A 23,557-nucleotide genomic window follows, 5' to 3' on the forward strand; every position below is an offset into this window, starting at 1 on the left:
CAAACAACTGATCAGAAATGTCCACCACTCCTGATCGAGAAACATTGAAAAAAAAACAGGGAATACAATCAGAATAAAAAAAAAAAAAGCATTTGGTTTTTCTGTAGAAATTATTGTTTTTATTGAATTGATCTAAAATATGATCATTTTATTGTATTGTGTGTCTCTTCTTTAGTCTCTTCTTTCTATTCATCATCATCATTTCTATCATCAACAAAGCTTATGTTACAATGCACAGTCAGGCGACATCCTTCTTATTACTGGAGAGACATATTCACTAAAATGTTAGTACACTTAAAAAGAGTCTGAAGCCAAATAATTTACCTTTTTTTATTACACAGTTATGTTAAGAATTGGGATCAAACCTGATTCACTGCATCCCCGCTGCAGAACAAGGTACTTATCCCCTCAAAATCCCTGGGGCAAAATTCCACGATGTTCCAGGTTGTGCATTTTGCTGCCCGGGGGAGGCAGAGCTTTGCGCTGTAGCTCTGCCTCCAGTCCAGTCAATCTCCACCTCTCCCTGCCACTTTCAGTGAAAGAAGACTGAGAGGGGCAGGAAGAGGCAGAGATCAGCAGAGATTGACTGGACTGGAGGCAGAGCTACAGCGCAAAGTTCTGCCTCTACCAGGAAGCAATCAGATAATTTTGCCCCGTGGATTTCGGGGGGATAAATACCTCTTTCTTCCACGGGAATGCATCAAATCAGCTTTGAACTTAATGCTTAACATAACCGTGCAATAAAAAGAGGTAATTTATTTAGCTTCAGACTCTCTTTAAGGCCTGATCCAATTCACTTTTCCTCCTAAGTTTTGATTGAGGTGATATTTTCAGATTATAAATAAAACAATAAATAATATGCCCTTTTCATCCACCAGCAAGCAAGAAAATACTCATAATAATTTTGACAGTACTTTTTAAGCTATTAGCCTAACTCCCTGACCAGCGGACATCTCTGTAGAAGTTAGCTACACTACCATCCACTGCCAGGAGATTATATAAGTCCAGCGTCAATGTAGATACACTGCTGCTGGAGGGACTGCAACTGGAGACAATCTAAGCTACCGGCTGAAGCTTAGTCATGTGACCGCCAACCCTGCAGAGATTGGCACTGTGTGGCATTGGAAACCTGAAGTTTAATACCCGTAAAGCTACACCCATTTGTCAACTCAAATTTATCCTATATATCTCTAAGACCAATCATTGTGATATTGAAGAATCATGTGTTTTTGATGTTTTTCTATATGTGTCAATAAATATTTTTCAGAGTTTTTTTGCCTCTCTGAGATTGCATCAGTCTATATAGTCCTCTTCTAAAGTTATAAATAAGTGTCGGTGGGTAAGGTGGATTACCCTGAAAAAGGACTGTGTTTTTGATCCTTCACAATATAAAGGATTGTACCTCTAGAGTTTTTTAACAAAGATGGCATTGGAAACAGGCTAGCACAGCAACACCAGCAGCAGGAGCCGTGAGTACATAGTCCATTGGGTAAACTACACCGCCAATCAGACGAGACAAGCTGCAGGGATTGTGAGTACCTAGCCCACTGGGTAAACAATTTATACAAAGCTCATTGAAATAGTACATACCATAAAGGGAAAGCAACCATTGATTTATTTATATCTTCCACTGAAACACAGAACAACAACCCCGACAGACCCTCTAATAGGAACTACATACCATTAAACAGAACTTTGCACAGAGCAATTGTCTTCCTCTCTTTTTTATGCACAATAAGGACAAAATTTAATTTATCCATATAGTTACAGTTTTTGTGGTTTTTTGATTATATATATTTTTTTTCCCCTTGCCTCATTTTTTAACTGCCAGGAAGCCCATGTATGATTGATGCATTCTGTATGCATGATGATGTGTGACTTATTGTAGGAACATTAAATCCTACCATTTATGTGCATTTACATTAGCATATATTTGCATTATATTTGCCTTTTAATGAAGTAGTAACATTCCTATGCTTTTTTATCAATAAATCTTTGCACTTTACTGAAATTAATAAAACACTGATTAACCTTATAAACCCAGCAGTGTTCTAGTATCCATACATCCAATTAACCAAGTGGAGGTAGTTGGACACCTTCACAACTATATGAACTAGCTGCAGTAACGAACAGTCACTGAATCCTACCATTTATATGCATTTAATTAGTATATGATTAGTATATGTTTGCATTATATTTGCATTATGTTGAAGCTGAGACATTTGGTAGTAACAAGCTTGTGGCTAGGGCCAGTTAGCAGTGCGCACGGGAGTGTAGTAAGCATGTTGGTGAATCATGCAGCTGGCTTTGGTTGAACCTTATGAAGAGATGGTGATTACCATTGGTATAATGGTATTTGATTTTAATATAGCCATAGGGTTTTCTATTTCTCATTGTTAACTGCGTATATAATAAAGTTATAAAGTGTTTAAGAAGTCACTTGTGGAGTAGTATATTTTGCTTCAAAAGCTATTTTAAACAGAAGATGAAAAATTGTCACTTAGGAGAAAAAGTGATTTGGATTAGGCCCTTAACCTCCCTGACGTTCTATTAAGATCGCCAGGGTGGCTGCGGAAGGGTTTTTTTTTTTATTAAAAAAAATCTATTTCATGCAGCCAACTGAAAGTTGGCTGCATGAAAGCCCACTAGAGGGCGCTCCTGCCGCATATTTCTGATCGCCTGAGGCGATCAGAAGTAACAAGAAGGGCCGCGATGAGCGGCCCTCCTTGTTTTGCTTTTCTCGTCGCCATGGCGACGAGCAGAGTGACGTCATGGACGTCAGCCGACGTCCTGACGTCAGCCGCCTCCGATCCAGCCCTTAGCGCTGGCCGGAACTGATTGGTCCGGCTGCGCAGGGCTCGGGCGGCTAGGGGGACCCTCTTTCGCTGCAGCTCGCGGCGGATCGCCGCAGAGCGGCGGCGATCAGGTAGCACACGCGGCTGGCAAAGTTCTGGCTGCGTGTGCTGCTTTTTATTTGGCGAAAATTGGCCCAGCAGGGCCTGAACGGCACCCTCCAGCGGTAATGGACGAGCTGAACTCGTCCATACCGCTCAGGAGGTTATTGTAATAACATAAGAGTACCAAGCTAAATAAATAGGAAGCAGAGCAATACACTGATGTTATTTTTCTTCTGGGATTCAATTTAATGAGGCGAAAAAAATGATTCTGATTCCTATATCACCACCTCTGTTGCTAGGACTTTCTACTTCCTGCTAGTCTCACTATAACAATCTGCAGTTTTCGACCAACCTGCACTAATTTCTGGCTGGTAGCACAAAATGCAGACATCTTTGCCCACACATGACTCCCCCTCAGTTTCTGATCTAGCGATATATGCAATGCAGATACTGTAAGTGTGAAGAAGAAGTAGGTTGTTTGCTCTCTGCCATGCTGCATGAACTATTCAGATAAAGTTCTCATTGTTGTGAACCCCAATAGTGCAGAAGCAGACTGGAAGATTAGCACACCCTAATTATATGGCTGGTTGAAATTTTATGCTGATCACCAGTCTGCGGCATCAGAGAAAGCGCGCACACACACACACACACACACACACACACACACACACACACACACACACACACACACACACACACACACACACACACACACACACACACACACACACACACACACACACACACAGTAATTCTGTTCTCTATTTTAATCTTGCAGTTTTCTGTGCCATTAGGTTCTGGTCTAATTTTCTAATTTGGAACTGCTGTGAGTCAATGATTCATTCACTGGCTAATGTGGAGGCAAGAGATCAGCCACTCAAAGTTGAAATATCCAACAACTGCATCCTTTCAGTGTTCTTGCAGGATTGAAAGGTAATGTAAATCACAAACCCTACCCAATCCTTCCTATTACTAACCTTCCTTAATGATGCTTAAACCTATCAAGTATAACACTGACAGATACCCACTTTCTATTGTCTTCACCTCTGGTACTGAATCCAAACACAAGGTGCTACAATCGTGAAAGACAGCGCTTTGGATATGTATAAAGGTGGCCATACACTTATAGATTTGCAGCAGATTCGACCATCAGATAGATTTCTAACAGATGCCTGTCAAGTCGGAATCTGACTGGAATCTATGTGATGTGTGCCACACACTAGGAACAGATTTCCAACAGATTTCAGAATTAAATCTATTGGAAATCAATCTAAATGCATTATTGGACCATTAGATCCAATGCAACTCTATGGGCCATCGATCTGCTGGCAGCAGCAGATTGACCTAGATCCTCCATTCTGTCAGATCGATCAAATTGATCGATCAATTTGATCGAATCGATTGGTCGATCGACAGCTGAAATTGACCAGTGTATGGGCCCCTTAAGCCATTTACCAGTACCCAAATTAACCTCTTATGGGCACGATAACCAGGCCAGGGGCCAGCACCTAAATGAACCATGCTGAGATTACTGTTTGCTTATGCAGACCCCATTCTACTTTACTATAGTAGCCCAAATTGTGGGAGTAGGTTGGGGTGTACTTTTGCCTATCGCTAAGCTATACTGATAGATTGAAAGTATTGTACAGTAAATGATGATTATGGTTAGAGTTTTGCCTAACAGTTACCTCCAACTCATAATTTACAAATCAGAAACACAGACGTATGGGAAACTTACACATCGTTGGAACCAGATCCAGAGATGTAGAGTTTGTATTCAAAATAACATACAAAACCATACAAACATAAAAATATGCATAGCACCTACATTTCAATAAAATATCCACTTTCACACTGTAAAACTAGTTTTCAACAAATTGTCTCCACTGCAACATATTCTAGCTGCTAGTGCTGCTCGGATACCCCTTTTCAAAATCCGGATCTGATTCGGATACCCAGATATCCGATCCGGGTCGGATATCCGATTTCAAAATTTTCCAATCCGAATTGGATATCCAACCTCAGTATCCGAGCGGATTCGGATATACGGATAGAAAAACCAGAAGTGCCCTTTAAATTGCTTTAAAAACGTTTTTTTAGGGTAAATGAGGCATGTAGCATCATTATTTTTTAAAGGGGAACACTAATTGATGATGTGGGGATTTACAATATCCCCCCCCCCCCCCAAAAAAAAAAATGGCTGTCAATTAACATCAGGCCTAGGTTCCAGACAGCGGTCGTGCAGCCCACATTGTGTCCAAAGTCCAACCGCACAACTGTGACATGACAGTTTTCAGACACCTTCAAAAAATGATCAGCACAGCAGCAGTGGCCTGTGGCACCCTGGCGGCGTGAGCAGCACAGACAGCAGGAGCAGGGCAATGCAGCAGCAGCAGGTGTAACGTGTGCCAGGAGCATGCCGGACGTGTCACGTGGCACGTGTCATGTGGCACTCGCCACGTTTCACGTGGCACTTGGCATGTGTTAGGTTTATAACTGTGTACAGCCCTTGCTAGGCCAGCAGCACTGGAGCATGTCTCTCAGTGAGCATTCACAAGCAAGGGATGATATGTCGCATCATAGCAGCCCTCCTTATTATACAGGGGGGCTGGCCAGTGTTCCTTTCTGTGATTGGGTGCCAGGGTTTAGGCTGGGAGCCCTCTGATTGGCTCAATGAGGTCAGGTGGGGCTGGCCAGGGTTCCCCTCTGTGATCGGTTGCTAGGGCTTCTGCTTGGAGCCCTCTGATTGGCTTCAGGATTTCATCTCCTTAGTTACAGTATTTCTGATCCGGATATCCGCAATATCCACGGATATCCGCGTTATGCGCCCAAATATCCGCAAATAGCTATCCGGATTTCTACAGAAATCCGGAATCCGAATCCGAATCGGATAGCTGAAAAAGGGTCGGATATCCGGGTTACTCGGATATCCGGAATCTGGATGAGCAGCACTACTAGCTGCAATTAAGCCAAATACTAACACGGTGAACAAGGGCACGTGAAATAAGAATTCTTTTACTTTTTCTTTCAGAACCATTCTTAAATGTAATATTTCCTTCACTTTTTTGTCATTCCAAAGTTGATGTTACTTGCCAAATACTTATGGGAAATCCTAGACATTTTACAACCATCATGAAATTATGTTTTATTAGATTGTGTGTCCTAGTTTCAAGAATGTTTCAACTCAACAGGATTCTAAGAATGACTTGATTGTCATTCATTCTATTAAATGAATCTTGCATGTCAGTGACATTTACCTCCTTAACACAATGTAGCTTGTGTGGCACCTAAACATATACAGATAGCAGTTTAGCTCATTACTGAGGAATTCTGAATGCAAACCATACACAGATGCATTGCTGGGTATTTATAACATGCTGTACTTAGAATTTGGATTTAAACCAACCAGTGAACTAATCTGACACATATTTCTCTTGCCATCCCAGATGTATGATATGGTACCAAAATATATAAAATAAAATGCCTCCCTACACTGATATTTCGGTTTTGGATGTCTTTCATTGGCTGTAATCTCTCTCTCTCTGCCTGTTTCTCTCTCTCTGTCTCGCTCTTTCTCTCACTCTCTCTCTCTCTTTCTCTAATGCTACGTACACACATGCGACAATGATCGTTCGTTGAGAACGACGAACGAACGTTTAATTGATGTAAGAACGACCTAAGTAAAGTTAGTTTTAAAAGGTGTGTAACGATCTGATCGTTAGAACGAACGTTACATCACATAAAGCAACTATTGCGCCTGCGCATAAAAATGAGAAGTTTCACGGAGAAATAGTGAAATGCGCATGTCAAGCCTAGTACGAACGACGGTTTCCAACGATGTACTACTTTTGCAAACGATCGTTGTTGGTTAAAATCCGCCTAGACAGAACTTTCTTTTGTAGCGATTTGGCTCGTTCGTCGTTTGCCTTAATAGTCAGTGGTTCGTTTTTTGTAACGATCGTCGTTGGTAAAGATCGGGGAACGATCGTTACAAACGACTATAGTGGCATGTGTGTACGTACCTTAAGACTCCAAGGACAAGCCTTTGTACAACAGTGTCACCATCCTCTCCTACAAGTTAATATAGCATGCAAGCATTTGCCACTATCTTGTAGCTCCAGTGACTCAGTCACTTGTTTTTTTCTGCAACATAAGTATAGAGACAACACAGAAAGCTATCAGAGAACTGTAAGACCATTAACCACTTTTTAATTGCAGAGGCAGGTAAAGACCATCTTTATGCACACATTTTTTCATAATTTGTAGCATGCACTCCGGAGCAGGACATTTTTTTCTAAGTCTGTGTATTCATTAACTGATCTCAAATACATCACTTTCAAAGGGCTTGATCAAGAGTCTCTTATTTATTTCCAGTTGCTGCTATAGTAGAATAGGGTGGTAAAAGATGTCTTCCTAATTTGTCTATCTTTGGCTAGGTCATCCACTTTTGTCTAGGTCTGCCCAACAGACAGTACATTTAATAACTGAAAGGTACAACCCCAGGCAGAATAACCTCTTCAACTAAATTGTTGCAGGAAACCCAGCCAAGCTCACTGGATCAGTAAAAAGAATACTACATGCCTGTTGATGAGAAAACAGCACTCTTCTTTTTTTGCATAATTTACAGCATACAAGCTAGCTTCTTCTACTTAAAATGATTTCTATTTCTACATCGGTATCCATGTGAGTTCCTCTTACTGATCAGGTCTCACCAGCTTCACTAGCTTAACACTCTGTAGTTCTTTTCCAATACCTCTTTGGTCAGACTTGTTTTACAAAACAGGGAGACTCTGTTTAGAGCTGTATTTTCTCTGGCTCCATCCAATCTCGTATTCTTGGTAACCCTTAGTGTTTCACGTGCACAAAGAAGGACATTTACATTATATACATAATACAGCTGTAAAATTGACAGGCAGAAACAGCATTAAGCAGATCTGAGACTTCTTGTTTTGTTATTTCACAGCTCAAGACCCTGACAGATAAAAAAAATTAAATCAAACTCACCATGCACAGTACAACATACACTCACCTAAAGGATTATTAGGCACACCATACTAATACGGTGTTTGACCCCCTTTCGCCTTCAGAACTGCCTTAATTTTATGTGACATTGATTCAACAAGATGCTGAAAGCATTCTTTAGAAATGTTGGCCCATATTGATAGGATAGCATCTTGCAGTTGATGGAGATTTGTGGGAATCACATTCAGGGCACGAAGCTCCCGTTCCATCACATCCAAAAGATGCTCTATTGGGTTGAGATCTGGTGACTGTGGGGGGCATTTTAGTACAGTGAACTCATTGTCACGTTCAAGAAACCAATTTGAAATGATTCGAGTTTTATGACATGGTGCATTATCCTGCTGGAAGTAGCCATCAGAGGATGGGTACATGGTGGTCATGAAGGGATGGACATGGTCAGAAACAATTCTCAGGTAGCCCATGGCATTTAAACGGTGCTCAATTGGCACTAACTGGCCTAAAGTGTGCTAAGAAAACATCCCCACATCATTACACTACCACCACCACCAGCCTGCACAGTGGTAACAAGGCATGGTGGATCCATGTTTTCATTCTGTTTACGCCAAATTCTGACTCTGTCGAAACTCATCAGATCAGGCAACATTTTTCCAGTCTTCAACTGTCCAATTTTGGTGAGCTCGTGCAAATTGTAGCCTCTTTTTCCTATTTGTAGTGGAGATTAGTGGTACCCGGTGGGGTCTTCTGCTGTTGTAGCCCATCTGCCTCAAGATTGTGCATGTTGTGGCTACACAAATGCTTTGCTGCATACCTCGGTTGTAACGAGTGGTTATTTCAGTCAACGTTTCTCTTCTATCAGCTTGAATCAGTTGGCCCATTCTCCTCTGACCTCTAGCATCAACAAGGCATTTTCGTCCACAGGACTACCGCATATTGGATTTTTTTTCCCTTTTCACACCATTCTTTGTAAACCCTAGAAATGGTTCTGTGTGAAAATCCCAGTAACTGAGCAGATTGTGAAATACTCAGGACAGGCCCATCTGGCACCAACAATCATGCCACGCTCAAAATGGCTTAAATCACCTTTCTTTCCCAATCTGACATTCAGTTTGGAGTTCAGGAGATTATCTTGACCAGGACCACACCCATTGAAGCAACTGCCATGTGATTGGTTGATTAGATAATTGCCTTCTTGAGAAATTGAACAGGTGTTTCTAATAATCCTTTAGGTGAGTGTATAAGCTATATAAAGGGCAATTGAAACCAAACTGAGAGGTTGCCCCAGCTTAGCATTTACTTTCACTAACTCACAGTCATTTGTGTTGATATAGTATGTACAAAACTCTTGCAAAGTATAGAACTGACCCAGGAGGGTATTGATTCTTATTTTCAGCAAAAACACGCTAAAACAATATTCTTATCACTGCACTATAAAGATCATGTAAAATAAATCAGAGTGTTTAAAAAGCCAAGACATCTTTTAACACTATCATTTTGATTTGTGTTGTTAATTTCCACCTCCGTTATATCTCCAAGATCCCTTCTTAACCCTGGACACAACCAAACTGCTCATCCATGCCCTCATCATCTCCCGCCTTGATTACTGTAACTCCCTCCTTTCTGGCCTCCCCCTGAAACACACTGCCCCCCTTCAATCAGTGATGAACGCGGCTGCAAGACTCATCCATTCTTCGCACCGCTCTGCATCCACATCTCCCCTTTGTGAATCCCTGCACTGACTCCCTATCCGTTTCAGGATAAATTTCAAGATTCTATGCCTGGCGTATAAATCTGTGCACAAAACCTGCCCTACCTACATCTCGGAGCTTGTTCACAAGTATACACCAGGTCGCCCCCACAGTTCCTCCAACGACCTTCGCCTCACCACCCCACGCATTTCACACTCCCATGCCCGCCTGCAGGATTTCTCAAGAGCTGCCCCCACCCTCTGGAATGCCCTTCTACCACCCATCAGACTTGCTCCCTCTTTCAACACATTCAAGCAAGCCCTCAAAACCCACCTCTTTATGATGGCCTACCCACCTCCTACCACACAGTAACTCTCTAAGGAATATTTAACAGCCCCCCCTAGTGTTTCCACCCCTCCCTTTAGATTGTAAGCCTCTGGCAGGGTCCTCCACTCCCTAGTGTAATCTACAGGATCATGTACTCCTGTCCTATGACAGGCTGTACTTGTATTACTGGGCCTACCTAACCAGCCCATATTGCATGATCATGTATTTTGTACAATTTGTATGTATAACTTTGTTCTATCTGTATAACCCTATGTCTGTCATCCTTGCATCATTGTATATATTTATTGTCCAGCGCTGCGTAATATGTTGGCGCTTTATAAATACAATAAATAATAATAATAATAATGTTTTATTTTTTTGTATCATCACCTTTGCTCCATGATGCCCTGGTGTACCATCCTGCCCATGGGTTCCTGGTTCTCCCTGGTAATATTGAGAGATTATTATTATTTCTATATAGAGCACCAATATCTTCCATGGTGCTATACAGAGTACAAAACAAAAATAGGGATCAAAGTTATAATAAAAAAGCAGACCTAATTTTGATACTATAAAACAGATATAGAACATAAATATGCTTACAGGTCTCCCAAGTTTTCCAAATGATCCAGGAGTTCCCTTCTCTCCTTTAGCCCCCTAAAGTTTAAAAATGCAACATTACTTATAATTCTTAAAACTATGTGTATATACTGTACATTGGAAGAGATAAAGGTACGGTATATGTTGCTGCCAAAGCAGCTAATAAAACAGTAAATTTACTTTCAAAACTATTTTATTAGATAGCCAAAATGTACACATACATTAATGCATAAACAGAAGCCAGCAGGCCTTAAAGATTAACTGAACAAATATCCATATTTAAATAACACATTAAAAGTCACTTGAAGTGCAAAAGATATTAAAGTGCAAAATACGACATCAAAAGTAAAAGCTTTTCATATGCAGGAACAACTTGGATAATGGTCACTTAAAATGATAACACGATCATACAGCCATTTGTAGAAAAGCAAAGAGATGAACTGAAAATTTTGTGAGGAAAGACCTGATAGACACATTTTGAGTCCGGGAAAGCCAGATCTTATCAAGGTGGTGGTTTCTGTCCATTAGGTTCACCTTAATTTTCTCATGCAACATTGTGGTATGAATGCGACACAAAACCACTGAGTATGAAAGTGATTTCTGAAGCTATTATGTTTTGGTAGAATTTGCTATGAAATGAATTAACTTATGCTTCGCATGGGGCACATTTTCAGGCTGAAGATCTAAAAGACAAATGGTTGGATCCACCCAAAGGTGCAACGATAAAATTTTGTTTATCAATTTGGTGATTCTACGACATAATTTTGAACACTACAGGGCACGACCACCACATATGATTTATAGTTACAGAGTGTGGGTATCCCCGTAAACAAAGTTTGGACTTGTCCGGGTTAATTTGATGTAATCTTGCAGGATAAAACAATTTTAACTTAGGCATTTTGTATAAGAGAATCTTTCTAAATACTATAGGCACAACTTTTATGTTTGATACAGTTTCCCTTTCAGATCTGAAAATTAATAGTTTAGCCATGAAAATGCAGTGGGTGGAACAAGTTGACTTTGATCGAAAAATATGCACAAGAGCAGGAGAGGAGCCCAGTATAGTGTAGTATATTGTGACACATAAAAGAAGATATTTAGTAAACGATGTTCTCAAAAACTCGGGTTGCTAGGTAGCAACTACCCTCAGTGTGTGTGTGGGGGGAATGCTTGCCCTGCACTTGGGTAAGTGGATGGTCCCTAAATAGGTAGGTCATTCTCTCTAAAAAATTAGACTACAGTCTCCTCCCTTGGATGGAGGGTAACACAGATGTGAGTAAGGAGGTAAGAAGCGTCCAGGCGAGTGTAAAACGATTTAGTGTAAATTAAGAGTGTAAAATGATTAAGTGTTAAGTGGAGTATAAAACGATTAAGAGATTGCTTGCCTAGAGATGTGCTTATTCAGCAATGTGATGGAGCTCAGAGCACCTCTCTACAGGCACTCTGAGCTCCATCAGATTTTGCATTGGAATGTTATTGACCTGACGAAGTTAGTGTTGTTCCCATGAAAGGGCTTGTCTTTTGTTGTGCAATAAAACTATTTTGTTCCAAATACAAGTGTAGACATCCATCTCTAGGTAAGCAATCGCCTTATCTTAAACTGTTTTTAATCATTTTACACTCCACTGGGGGCCTCTTACCCCATTACTCATTTATGGGACTATGTTCATGTCATTATTGCTCTTATATAAATCTAGCCATGGTATTTCCTTGCACTGTTCCATAGGGATACATGGCCCAAACTACCAGGATGCCCAAGTGTGCTCACTGCTGGTGTTAAATTTAGGGAAGCAAAGCTTTCTCCTCAAAATGCTTTGCAGAGCAATGAACGTGGTATTTATGAAGACTTTTAAGCAATCTTCAACATTCTCCATGGTTCCTGCTTGCTTCAAGAGTCATCCTTGTGCCTGCACTATTAAAGGCTTGCAATGCTACAGACAGGTCAATCGGATGTCAGTGTCACAAACAATGTTGAACCGTAACATGACAAGGCAAGGAAACCTGTATAGTTTTTCTCACTCACAACTTAAACATTTGGCTTGTCAAAATGAATGTAAATGATTCAGCATTGATATATTTCATTTATTTTAAACACTAAAAGGGGAACGATTTTCATTTGTACAGTGGTTTTTCAGTCAGCCATTAAGCTAGTGCTTAGCATCAGTTCACTTGTAGAATGCAGAAAGGCCATTTTTAGTTTATAAATACACTCCCTCTTTTTATCGTTATGTTATTTCACATTCAAATATTTTTAGTATGTATTTCTAACCTTTTTTCCATCAAGTCCTGCCATTCCTATTTCTCCTTTTTCTCCACGATCACCCTAGTTTGGCATATGCAAAAGAAACAGAATGTGCATTTTAATAAACCACAAAGCACACTTATTCACAATTGCAACTACAAAACTAGCACTGAAAAAAGACACCCGTCCAATCACATTATTACTTACAGTATATATATCTTTCTGCACTGTGATTCTTGTGGCTAAAACTGGCCTTAGTACTTGTCTATTGCTTTTCTAAGGTAGCCTTTAACAGGACTGCCAGAGGGATTGTGTGAGACGGCAGCAACTGTGTACACAGAGGGTCTGATTTACGCAAAGGCATCTTCATAAAAATGTAAGCATCTATAGTGTGAATCAGGCATGGTCGGAAGAGCCCATTTCCGTTTCCGGGACAATTCCGCATTCCGTCATACTGAAATTCCGCTACCGTTTCATTCCGATGGTATTCCGGTGCCGTTCCGCGGAATTCCGACCTATAGGGAATTCCGTCGGAAAAATTTTAAAATCTCTCTCTCTCTCTCTCTCTCTCTCTCTCTCTCTCTCTCTCTCTCTCTCTCTCTCTCTCTCTCTCTCTCCTCCTCCTCCTCCTCCTCCTCCTCCTCCTCCTCCTCCTCCTCCTCCTCCTCCTCCTCCTCCTCCTCCTCCTCCTCCTCCTCCTCCTCCTCCTCCTCCTCCTCCTCCTCCTCCTCCTCCTCCTCCTCCTCCTCCTCCTCCTCCTCCTCCTCCTCCTCCTCCTCCTCCTCCTCCTCCTCCTTCTCCTCCTCCTCCTCCTTCTCCTCCTCCTCCTCCTCCTCCTCCTTCTCCTCCTCCTCCTCCTCCTCCTCCTCCTCCTCCTCCTCCTCCCTCCTCCTCCTCCTCCTCCCTCCTCCTCCTCCTCCTCCTCCCTCCTCCTCCTCCTCCTCCTCCTCCTCCTCCTCCATCCATCCTATCATCCTATATCATCCAGTAGGGAATTGCAGATTTTCAAAACAGCTTATATACCATAGCTGGCATTTGAACCCAGGATGCAGTGTGTAGTAGGTACTAGCTATCTGTCTTACCCTCTAGACCATGAACCACACTACATGGTAAAGCTTGCCTAGCATAAACCATACTACCATTATGATCACTGTGAACCCATGCTATGCATCTGTAAGGTACCTTGAGGGTTGGAGACCGATGTGCTGGAGGTAGCAGCTCTTGCAACTTACCAACGGGAAACCCTGGAGTGGAAACAGGAATCTCCAGTTGGCACGGGGCAGGAGCGCTTGCAGGAAGTCACTGTAGCGCTCCCACAGGTTGAGTCTGGTACTGCAATGACTCAAACACCAGGTAGACTTGAGGACTGAAGCAGATCCAGGAACGGGCACAGGTCTGGCAGCAAAGCGGGTACTCAAACAGGCGGTGGTCGGCAGCAGAGAGGGTAGTCGTACTTGGCAGAGGTCGGCAACAGAGCGGGTAATCAGACAGGCAGTGGTCGGCAGCAGAGAGGGTAGTCGTACTTGGCAAAGGTCGGCAACAGAGCGGGTAGTCAGACGAGCCAGGTTCAGTAACATCAGATCAGGGCAGAGCTTAGTCAGCACACGGGAACACACACACTCACAGAACTTGCTGCAATACTACAGCAACCAGAGTGTGGTGCTCTCCAGGCTTAAATAGGCCGTTTGGGCGTGCCCAGCGTAACGTACGACGCGCGTGCGCAGAAACGCACGGCGCCACGCAACGCCCACGTCAGAGCAACATGTACAAACAGACGCCCCTCACGCGCGCGCGCGTGCACGCGGCACTCACAGCAACGCCTTCCGGCGCCATTGCCTGCGCCGCCCGACGCGACGCGCATGAGCGCACCACGCCAGGCCGCCGATTATGGAGACCGGCCGAGATGCCCCCGGACGCCTGCCGACATCCGTGCGTGCCAGCCGCCTCGCCTGGACAGGTAACTGACCGTGACAATGCCCCCTCCTTAAAGGCAGCCTCCGGATGCCCTCTGATACAGGCTTATGAGGGTATTTCCGATGAAACTCCTTAACTAGGCGATTAGCATGAATATTAACAGCTGGCTCCCAAGAGCTCTCTTCCGGACCATAGCCTTCCCATTTGACCAGATACTGGATCTTTCTACCTCTTCTCCTAGAGTCCAGAATAGCCTCCACCTCAAATTCCTCTTCTCCATCAATTTCAATAGGTACCGGAGGGCCCACATTGCGATCTGGAAAAACATCTGCAACTGCTGGTTTAAGAAGAGACACATGGAAAACTGGGTGGATCTTGAGAGTCTTGGGAAGTGTGAGCTCATAAGCCACTTGACCAATCTTCTTTTTTACAGGGAAGGGACCGATATACTTAGGTCCCAGTTTGCGTGAAGGACCTGGCAATTTCAGATGTGCAGTAGATAAAAACACAGTATCTCCCACTGTTAATTCCAGCTCACCTCTTCTATGGACATCAGCATTTCTCTTAAACGCCTCTTGTGCTTTAGCCATGTTGTCCTGAAGAAGCTTGTTATTGTCAGAGAGGAAGTGGACTAGCTCCCCTGCAGCTGGTACAGATGCCTCTGGAATTAGATTAGGCAAGAAGGTGGGATGAAACCCGTAATTTGCAAAAAACGGGGATTGTTGAATAGCTGAATGACAGGAATTATTGTAAGCAAATTCAGCCAAAGGTAACAGATGAAGCCAATTATCCTGTGTAGTAGTCAAAAAACACCTGAGGTACTGTTCTAAAGTCTGATTTGTTCGTTCCGTTTGTCCATTTGACTGAGGGTGGTAGGCCGATGAAAAATGTAATTGTATATCCAGTAGTTTGCATAATGCTCTCCAAAACCGGGAAGTAAACTGAGTCCCTCTGTCAGAGACTATATCTCCTGGGACACCATGCAGCCGAACAATTTCTCTGATAAAGGTAGTAGCTGTTGTTTGTGCAGACGGCGTATTATGCATGGGTATGAAGTGCGCCATCTTAGACAATCGGTCTATTACCACAAAAATGGTGTTAAATCCTTCCGAAACAGGCAATTCCACAATAAAATCCATGGCAATTGAAAACCAGGGTCTTGGAGGCACTGGTAGAGGATCTAAGAGTCCCCATGGCTTCAATCTAGATCCTTTGGCACAACAACAGGTTCTACAGGCTCTCACGTACTCTTTACAATCCTTCCTTAGATCAGGCCACCAAAAGGAACGTTGCACCAGCTCCTGAGTCTTGGACACCCCAAAATGACCTGCCAGTTGATGGTCATGACACAGTTTTAACACTGATGTGCGAAGATCTTGAGGAATAAAGATTTTATCTTCATGATACCATAGACCATCCTTGAACATTAGAAATGACTCATCTGTATCAGAAAGCCCGAATTTACTCTGCTGAATTTGCTTGACCAGATCAGGTTGTAGAATCAGGAAATTATGACTTGACAGAATTGTATCTGGACAAACTGGTGACACTTCCTCCTCCGGAAACATCCGAGATAAGGCATCTGGTTTGATGTTCTTAGACCCAGGTCGATATGTTATGTGGAAAGAGAATCTAGAAAAAAAAAGTGCCCATCTTGCTTGTCTGGGGTTCAGTCTCTTAGCAGTCTTTAGATACTCAAGATTTTGATGATCCGTGTAGATCAAAATAGGGTGACTTGCACCTTCCAGTAAGTACCTCCATTCCTCTAAAGCGTTCTTAATTGCCAACAATTCTCTATCCCCGACATCATAATTCCTCTCAGCAGGAGTCAGTTTCCTAGAGAAATATGCCACTGGATGTAGCAGGAATTTCACCCCTTGTCTCTGAGATAGAACTGCTCCCACCGCCATTTCAGATGCATCCACTTCCAATAAATAAGGCAAGGCAGGGTCAGGGTGTCTAAGAATGGGAGCAGTTGTAAACAATTCCTTGAGTCTTTCAAAAGAGGCTTGCGCTTCAGTACTCCAGACAAATCGTTCTTGCTGACGAGTAAGTTGAGTGATAGGTAAGATTATTGCTGAAAAATGTTTGATGAACCTGCGGTAAAAATTTGCAAAACCGATAAACCGTTGAACTGCCTTCTTGTTCGTAGGAGGTGGCCAATCGATGATTGCCTGAATCTTTTGTGGATCCATGGTAAATCCTTCTGCAGAGATGATAAGACCCAAGAACTGAATTGATTCTTTTTCAAACTCGCATTTTTCTGCCTTTACATAAAGTTTATGCAACCTAAGCCGAGACAGAACTTGACCTACTTGAGAGCGATGAATCTCCACTGAAGGCGAGAATACAAGGATGTCATCCAAGTAGACGATAATGAAATGATCCAAGAAGTCCTTAAGAACATCGTTAATGAAGTGTTGGAAGGTAGCTGGGGCATTACATAGCCCAAATGGCATGACCCGATATTCGAAGTGACCAAATCTAGACCTGAAGGCTGTCTTCCACTCGTCCCCAGCCCTTATTCTTATCAAATTGTATGCACCTCTAAGATCTAATTTGGTAAAGATTTTGGCTTCTCTTAATTTTTGAAACAGCTCAGGGACCAAAGGTAACGGGTATCGATTCTTGATTGTGATCTTGTTTAATTCACGATAATCGATACATGGACGAAGAGTCTTGTCCTTCTTTTCTACAAAGAAAATCCCCGCACCCGCCGGGGAAGTGGATGGTTGTATGAATCCTTTTTTGAGATTTTCTTCTATATATTGTCTTAAGGTTTCTTGTTCAGGATCAGAAAGGGGAAACATACGACCAAAAGGAATTGGTGCTCCAGGATGTAGGTCAATTGGACAGTCGTAAGGACGATGTGGGGGTAGCTGATCAGCCCCCTTTTTATCGAAAACATCGAGATACTTATGATATTGGACTGGGATGACTTCTTGCAATGAGGAGGTGCATAATAATGATCCTGTTGGAGCAGGTACATGACATTGTCTGCAATAACTGGACTCAAATGACACAGAACCAGATGACCAATTGATGATGGGATTATGTGCCTGAAGCCAAGGTAGTCCTAGGATAACAGGGTATACTGGGGAGGATACTAGGTCAAACTTTAAAAGCTCCTGATGATCCTGGTTAATGCTGGTAAGGATGGGTAAGGATTCAACTGTAACAGGACCTGAGCTTATGCCGGAACCATCAGCAAGATGGATAAACAATGGTTCCTTGCGAGGTTGTGTCGGAAATTGGTGAGTAGTAGCATATGTAATGTCCAAAAAGCAACTGCAGGCTCCGGAATCTATGATGGCGTGTGCATTAAGGATTCTTCCTGGGAGCTGGAAAGAAACAGGTATAGACAAAAGATTAGTAAAAGCTACCGTAGGCTGGGTTGGAGAAGCTCTGATGAAAATTTCCTTACCGGAAGGTCGGACAGGACAAGCTCTAAGGAAGTGACCAGAAGCTCCACAATACAGGCATAGGTTGCATTGACGGCGTCTCATTCTCTCTTCAGCAGATAAAGATGGGCGGATAAGACCTAATTGCATCGGTTCAGGCTGATCAGAAGCTGGTGCTGTTGCAGGAGCCGGAGTTACAGAGGATGGGAACCATAGTGGCCGGGCGGTGTTTTTCCTTTCCAGAAGACGCTCTCGAAAGCGGCGATCCAGCTGGATAGCCGCCTTGACCAATTCCTCCAGAGTATCAGGGACTCCTATTCTTGCCAACTCATCCTTGAGTTGGTCTGACAACCCCATACGGTATTGGAACTTTAAGGCAGACTCGTTCCAATCCGTGTCCGCGGCCCACCTTCTAAACTCCGAGGTGTACTCCTCCACCGGTCTGCGTCCTTGACGTAAATTTTGTAAGGAAGACTCAGCAGTAGCAATACGTTGCGGGTCGTCATATAATATCGCCATAGCTTCAAAGAGTGATTGTACAGAGGCAAGAGTCTGATGTTTTTGCTCCATCAAATGATGAGCCCATGATTGGGGTTCCCCTTGAAGTAATGATATAATAAATCCCACCTTTGTTTCTTCATTAGCGAAGGTCCTTGGTTGCAGAGCAAAGTAAAGTTGACAGGAGTTCCGAAAGGTACGGAATTTAGTGCGGTCACCAGAAAATCGATCAGGCAGTGGTACTCGGGGTTCAGGAGCTGGTGGCAAAACTGGAACTGAAGCTGGAGTAGGCGGAACTGGCTCTGAGGCCACAGGAGCAGAATGGCTAGGGGTGACTGCAGCTGAACCATCACTGTTAGCAAGTGTGTTGATACGTCCTTCTAGTCGAACATGTCCGGCCTGTAGTTCTTTGAAAGCATCAGTTAAAGTAGCCATTTGGGTGCAAAGAGTGCTCAGAACATTCGCTACCTCAGCGGTCTCCATTTGGCTGTAGTATTTTGTAAGGTACCTTGAGGGTTGGAGACCGATGTGCTGGAGGTAGCAGCTCTTGCAACTTACCAACGGGAAACCCTGGAGTGGAAACAGGAATCTCCAGTTGGCACGGGGCAGGAGCGCTTGCAGGAAGTCACTGTAGCGCTCCCACAGGTTGAGTCTGGTACTGCAATGACTCAAACACCAGGTAGACTTGAGGACTGAAGCAGATCCAGGAACGGGCACAGGTCTGGCAGCAAAGCGGGTACTCAAACAGGCGGTGGTCGGCAGCAGAGAGGGTAGTCGTACTTGGCAGAGGTCGGCAACAGAGCGGGTAATCAGACAGGCAGTGGTCGGCAGCAGAGAGGGTAGTCGTACTTGGCAAAGGTCGGCAACAGAGCGGGTAGTCAGACGAGCCAGGTTCAGTAACATCAGATCAGGGCAGAGCTTAGTCAGCACACGGGAACACACACACTCACAGAACTTGCTGCAATACTACAGCAACCAGAGTGTGGTGCTCTCCAGGCTTAAATAGGCCGTTTGGGCGTGCCCAGCGTAACGTACGACGCGCGTGCGCAGAAACGCACGGCGCCACGCAACGCCCACGTCAGAGCAACATGTACAAACAGACGCCCCTCACGCGCGCGCGCGTGCACGCGGCACTCACAGCAACGCCTTCCGGCGCCATTGCCTGCGCCGCCCGACGCGACGCGCATGAGCGCACCACGCCAGGCCGCCGATTATGGAGACCGGCCGAGATGCCCCCGGACGCCTGCCGACATCCGTGCGTGCCAGCCGCCTCGCCTGGACAGGTAACTGACCGTGACAGCATCTGAGTGAACCTAACTTGCCTAATCTCCATGCTCCCCTCCAGTGACTGACTAAGCATTACCTTGTACTCATACTGTGCTGTGTGATCTGGTTTTCTTGTATTCCTGTATTGTCATATTGCTGTATGTCACCCCTAAATATTGTCTGTAACCTAAATTAATGTTCAGCGCTGCAGAATATGTTGGCGCTTTATAAATACAATAAATAAATAATTAAATAATTTTGATAGCCATGTCATGTAGCTTCCTGCAGCAAGAACTTTATTATTTAGTTTTCTTTTTTAACAAATTCACATTTTTCCTGCAACTTTTACTAGACTAAGATATGAAATGTGAGAGTGACAAATCCTTACCAATTAATAGGTAAAATTATGACATTAAACCAGTCCAAGCTGCTGGATTACTTCTGATTTATAATGTGAAGATACCTTAGTATATCAAGCCCTAAAAAGTGTATGGCAGACAAGAGCAATGTGTGCTCTCTTAGAAGAGACTTAGCTATTCATCTTAGCCATTCATCTGTGCCTGTTGTCAGCAGCATATTGATTTGCCAGCTCAATAGTAAAACGTGCTAATTCACCACAGCTAACACTATGTACAGTGTATAAAAACGACAACTGGTGTTGCCAGATGCTTCCATATAGAGGGTAGTAATGAAGGATTGCAGCAGTTCTACCTGGAGGGTGGCGGAGGATCAGGACTGCTTTACCTCTTGTGTTTGCAGTGGCTTTGTAAGGGACTCAAAACTAAAAAGTAGATAAAGTAAATAAAATATGTATATTTTAACCTTTGGTCCTGTCTGACCATGTGATCCTGGAAATCCAGGTGGTCCTCGATCACCCTGTAATATAAATAGAAAATCGTAATTATTCCAAAACTAGTGTCACTAGTTGAACTAGGGCAAACTAATATCAATATTATAATATAGAATGACAGCTTTATGCTGGAGGGGAGGGGTTTGGCAGGATCAAGTGATCACCTTCTGTGCCTGAGAGTGAGAACACTTCTTTATTTCTGTTCTGATTTCAGATCGGTTTGCTTTAAAACTCTCCCCCTGAGCATTGAACATAAAGACCTCTGACCGATGCTACATAAAAAATACAAGCTGCATAGGCACAATCCGGTCATACCTGTAAGTACTGTGTAGAACAAGCTAAATGAACCTCCAGACTAAAAATCTACTCAGCAGCACTGAAAAGGCTTGGGGCTTGATTCACAAAAGGATGCTAACTTAGTTAGAATGCCTAAAAAGCCCCTTAGCACGCCCAAAGCCCTTTAGGATGCGCAAAGTTAAGTTTAGCACTGTGCGGTGCGTGCAAAACTTTGCACCAGGTGCGACTAAACCGTCGCACTGGGTGCCTCCAAGACGTCGCACCGGGTGCGCCCGAAACATCGTGCGGTGCGACGTTTCGGGCACACTCGGTGCAACATTTTAGGGGCACCCAGTGCGACGGTTTAGGTCGCACCCGGCGCGACGTTTTGCGCGCATTGCGCAGTGCTAAACTTTGCACGTGATCAATAAAAGCTTTCGGTGTGCTAACTGCTTAGCACCCTTGTTAACACGCCCAAAGCTTTTAGGCATGCTAACTGAGTTAGCACCCTTTTGTGAATCGAGCCCTCGGTGTTTCTTTAACAGTTTCACAGCATCAGAACATTGTTTTTGTTACCCAAGCTTCATTTTTAGCTGCACAGAAGCTAAGCTCCGCCCCATCAAAGAAATCTGCCTGGACATTTTTCCTCTGATGCTGTGCAAAGCATGATGGGATTTCTGATTTGTTGTTCTTGTTGCCTAGCGTGCACAGCTGGGAGGGGTGATAAGGACACAGGACAGTTGGAACTGTGTCTCATGCTCCCCGTCACCTTCTTTCCACCAAAAAAAATGGCTGCCCCCTTAAAATCACAAAAATTTGCCTGTTCTTTTAAAACAGGGTGGGTAAGATATTATATTACCTATGAATTTGAATAAACATAACTAATGTAACTTAATGACAATATGTTTGTTTAGGCTGAAGTTCCCCTCTAAGGATTACCTTATCACCATCTCGTCCAGGATTACCTTTGAAACCAGGTAAGCCACGTGGTCCCTGAAAGTAAACATATCATCAGCATAACTTCTTCAATTGTTTAGAAAAGTCAACATGTTACCTAAAATATGAAATCATTTTATATTTTGGTTAAATGGTCAGTGAGATGCCTTAATGTATTTTAATTGTAATTTTATTTTTTGCCCACAAAACAGTGCTACAAACAGCATCTTAGGTTACCAGGTAGTGTATGATCTTTTTTTTTTTTTTTTTTAACTTTACTTCTTACCTTAACCTTTGTGAATGAACATGGCAGATGTTCACACTGGTGCCGGTGCAGAGAGGCCGGTAGTGACAGGACTGGGGGTACATAGCTGAGTTGCCAGGAGAAGCACTGCTACAGATGCATGTATTGGTGGGGGCACTGGTACAAGAAATAAAGCGGCGGTGGGTAGTGACGTGTAGTGGCAGCAGTCCAGTGGGGAGCTCTGGGGGTCCTCTTAGTAAAGGAGGTTTACAGATTTGAGTGTTTACTGCAGCAGAAGATGTGAATTAGCGACCGGAAGCATCACTTTTTGGGCAGCATGAAAAGTGGAATAGGATAGAGTGTTAAGAACTCGCTGGGCAATGAAATTGCCCAAGGGAGTTTTTAACACGCTATGAGGTGCGATCTGTGACTACAAATATACAAAACATACAAGTAAATCCACCAGATAACTTCAAACAGGCTGCACTTGCAAGAAACCCCTTAAACAGCCTAAAGAATTCTTCACTGAGGAGTGGGGCAAATTTTCCTCAGATCAGATGGCTGCAAGAAGCATCTCACTGCAGTTATTTTAGCCAAAGAGGGTAACACAAGCAACAGTATTAGACGTTAGAGTGTCCTAGCTTTTTCCTCAGTAAGAATACACATTTTTTTGTTATTGATGCATTTTGCTTATTGAGTACATTTCTGTTCTTTTTGGTTGTTTACCTGCAATTAAATATTTTTTTTTAAATAAAAACAAGATCAGACATGGATATGTTTACATTTCTTAATAAAGAACTGAACATTTAATGTGGTGTTTTAAACTGTATTATATATATATACAGTTGAAATTACTATGAAAAATTTTAATAGGATAATATTTCATACGAAACGCTCTGAAAATAATTGAATGTATGTGCCAAATACATCACTGGGTTATGTTAATAACATAACCTTGTACCATGCAATGACCTAATTCGCATAGTATTTCAGACATTCTAATTTGAGTTTATACAACCACGTTAAAATAACAAGTTGTGATAGGTTGCTCCATCGTTTTCATCAGTTATACATTCCAGATTCAGAATACCATGTGTAGGCAAAGTTTGTTAGGGTTCACACTTATCAAAAATATGACGGGGTTCACTCAAGCAAAAATGGAGGCTACAGCAGCAGCAAATGTCATGAACAATTACAGGGGCATGTGTTAGGACACATAAACTTCTGATTAAACACTAGTAATTATGTGGATAGTGGTGGCCATTCAGATGTTAACTACATTCATTTGAAAAGAGTGCCTGTAAAAAAGGGCGCCTGATATAGCCGAGATTTCGGCTATAAAGGGGTGCTGGATATAGCCAATTTTTTGGGGCTATAAAAGGTCGCTAGATATAGCCAAGATTTTATGGGGCACCTGGTGTAGCCAGGATTTATAAAA

At 43.0% G+C, this 23,557-nt stretch overlaps 1 protein-coding gene across 1 annotated transcript in view; it reads right to left on the bottom strand.

Moving 5' to 3' along the window:
* Positions 1-23,557, bottom strand: part of COL21A1 (collagen type XXI alpha 1 chain) — a 197,684-nt gene that overhangs the window by 81,293 nt on the left and 92,834 nt on the right. The window contains exons 11-15 of the mRNA XM_068279365.1: positions 21,879-21,932; positions 20,636-20,689; positions 12,762-12,815; positions 10,496-10,549; positions 10,283-10,336 (exon numbers count right to left, since the gene is read on the bottom strand). Coding sequence (XP_068135466.1) covers positions 10,283-10,336; positions 10,496-10,549; positions 12,762-12,815; positions 20,636-20,689; positions 21,879-21,932 — 270 coding nt within the window. The remainder of the gene's footprint in view (positions 1-10,282; positions 10,337-10,495; positions 10,550-12,761; positions 12,816-20,635; positions 20,690-21,878; positions 21,933-23,557) is intronic.

This window comes from Hyperolius riggenbachi, chromosome 4 (assembly GCF_040937935.1).
Source record: "Hyperolius riggenbachi isolate aHypRig1 chromosome 4, aHypRig1.pri, whole genome shotgun sequence".
Taxonomy (NCBI): domain Eukaryota; kingdom Metazoa; phylum Chordata; class Amphibia; order Anura; family Hyperoliidae; genus Hyperolius; species Hyperolius riggenbachi.